Source organism: Nanorana parkeri, unplaced genomic scaffold (assembly GCF_000935625.1).
Source record: "Nanorana parkeri isolate BGI_ZX_2015 unplaced genomic scaffold, ASM93562v1 scaffold130, whole genome shotgun sequence".
In the NCBI taxonomy this organism is placed as follows: domain Eukaryota; kingdom Metazoa; phylum Chordata; class Amphibia; order Anura; family Dicroglossidae; genus Nanorana; species Nanorana parkeri.
Genome location: NW_017306398.1, coordinates 502025 through 504250, shown reverse-complemented (window position 1 = coordinate 504250; position 2226 = coordinate 502025). Strand labels below are relative to the sequence as shown.

Sequence of the window (2226 nt, the reverse complement as noted above, 5' to 3'; positions counted from 1 at the left end):
TAATTATATATATATATTATCCATGTTACTTTGACATTTTAGTATTTCATTTTAATATTTTGTATCAATTTTCTATTTTCAGATTTCATTTTGATCGTTTATCAGATTTTAATATCTTACTTTAGTTTTGTACTTTAACATTTTATTTTCCTCTTCTATGTTAAAGTTTTATTGTTCAATATTTTATTTTAATCATTTGTATATTTTATTCCCATTTTTTATTAAAAGTCCCGCTTCTAGTCTAGTATAGTCCCGCCTCTTCTGCAAAATCATAACTTTTTTTTTGACATTTTTACACGCATATAACGATTTTAAGGGACTCATACACATGGACAGAAAACATGTCACCCTCAGGCCTCGTTCGGGTGGGTGGTGAAAATAAACGATGCTGCTTGCCAAATGCGTCGGTTGCATCAATGGGACCACGCGGCTGAGACCTTTTACAACCCCTGTCTCAGCAGATAACTGTGTGATAACCGTCCTGGGCACAGTTACATGCTGGGACAGGGATTCCATTTCTCCCCCCCCCCCCAATAGCGCCCTCAGGCGGCCGCTTGCGTTGCCTTACGCTAGCGCAGGGACTGGACACAGGGGTGACCCTAACCTAAGTGTTTGCATGATTATAACAATGCAAAATGTCATAAATGGTATTTACAAAGCCAATGTTTTTGAAGCACTACCTCAAGGTGGTGGGAAGGCGGACTCGTCCTTGAAACCTTCAAAATGCCCTGTTTTTTCCGCCCTCACCCTGCAGCGCCCTCAGGCCTGCAACCATCCGCACAGCAAAGCTAAATACAATGTCAAAGATCTCGACTTCTGTGAAGATCATTTCCAGTTCTCACTCTGCGTTTCTATGATTTCACTGACACTGGGAACGTTTTTTTTTTTTTCTTTCTGTAGTACAACGCATAAGCAGGAGCTCAAATAATGTGCCATCCCTGTCATCAGCACTTACGATCAGCCGCCCCAGCTGAACTAATTCTTCACGTTCCAATTAACAGGCCATTTTCAGGCAGCTTGGGCAGTTTAGAGAATTCAATTGCTGATATTCAAGTTGAATACCACTGGGACAGAGTTGTCGGTCAAACTGGTCATATAAGGACCATGTATGCAGGTTTATGCAGTCCTTGTATGAGTGCCTCTCATCTGTAGGTCTACCTCGATGACAGAGTTGTCAGGTTAAACTGGTTGTATGAGGACCATGCATGCACGTCTACACAGTCTTTGGGGGAAGTGCCTCTAGTCTGGAGGTCTTCCTCGGTTATACCTGTTGGTCGCATTTGCCCATCCTTGGGTTTGCCCAAACCTATTAAAAGGTCACCCTGAGGAAGACTCAATCACCTATAAGGACACCGCTACAAAACCACGTCTGTTCTGAAGCCAGCACATATCCACCAAGACCTGTCACTTGAAACTCCCATTAATAATCTTTTTTTTTGTCCCAATAAATTAAAACATTTCAAAGTTGTCAATTCAGCTTTTTCATTCATTTTATCAGGCAACAAAAAAATGGACAAAGAGAGCGAGGAACGGTGAGGAACAGAGAGGGTGGAGGACCATGGAAATTTTGGAAGCTCACCTTCTAGAGGAGAGACGAGGGGCAGCAGGTAAAAGATGCCGAGAAGTATTCTCATGATGTTAGCTGCGCTCACGCCTAGCAGGTGATGGCTCCCTATGAGAAGCCCGGGAGTTGTAATCGCAAGGATGCGCTTGTCCCCTCATGACCTGATGACAATGCCCAAAGGCTGCATAGATGGAGAAGAATGAGGCGGCGAAGAGTCCCGGTTGGCCACATATTGAGAGCGTTCTTCCATCCTACCGATGTCCCGGTGTCCTCATGGCGGTCTATGCTCCACACTTTACCTTCTCCCTGAGTTGTGTCTGTGTCTCCCTGCTCTTCCACTCGTAGGGGTAGACTGAGTCTGTGATTCTCCCTCTGAGCTGTGTCACCCACCCCACCCCCCCCTCCACAGCTGTCTCACTAATCTGTGTACGCTCAGCGCCCCTCACACTCCCCCACCAGTGCCGGCACTCTTACACGCACCAACTCTCTTTTCTCTGCAGGGGAAGAGTCGGTGCTGATATGGGGACACCTGTTCATTAACTAAAATTAGCATTTAGCGAGTGATTTCAAATGTCAGACGTACGCACGGCGAATCCGACTTCTATACAGCAAATTACATTATTCCTAATCAGAGTCACATAACGCAGAAAGTGCTCTTACCT

The 2226-nt window shown here is 44.8% G+C and overlaps 1 protein-coding gene across 1 annotated transcript in view; it reads right to left on the bottom strand.

Moving 5' to 3' along the window:
* The window catches only part of LOC108784859 (ephrin type-B receptor 5-like), a 39940-nt gene extending 39111 nt beyond the window's left edge, over positions 1 to 829 (bottom strand). Inside the window, exon 1 of the mRNA XM_018553800.1 lies at positions 748 to 829. Coding sequence (XP_018409302.1) covers positions 748 to 829 — 82 coding nt within the window. The remainder of the gene's footprint in view (positions 1 to 747) is intronic.
* Positions 830 to 2226: the final 1397 nt, after the last annotated feature.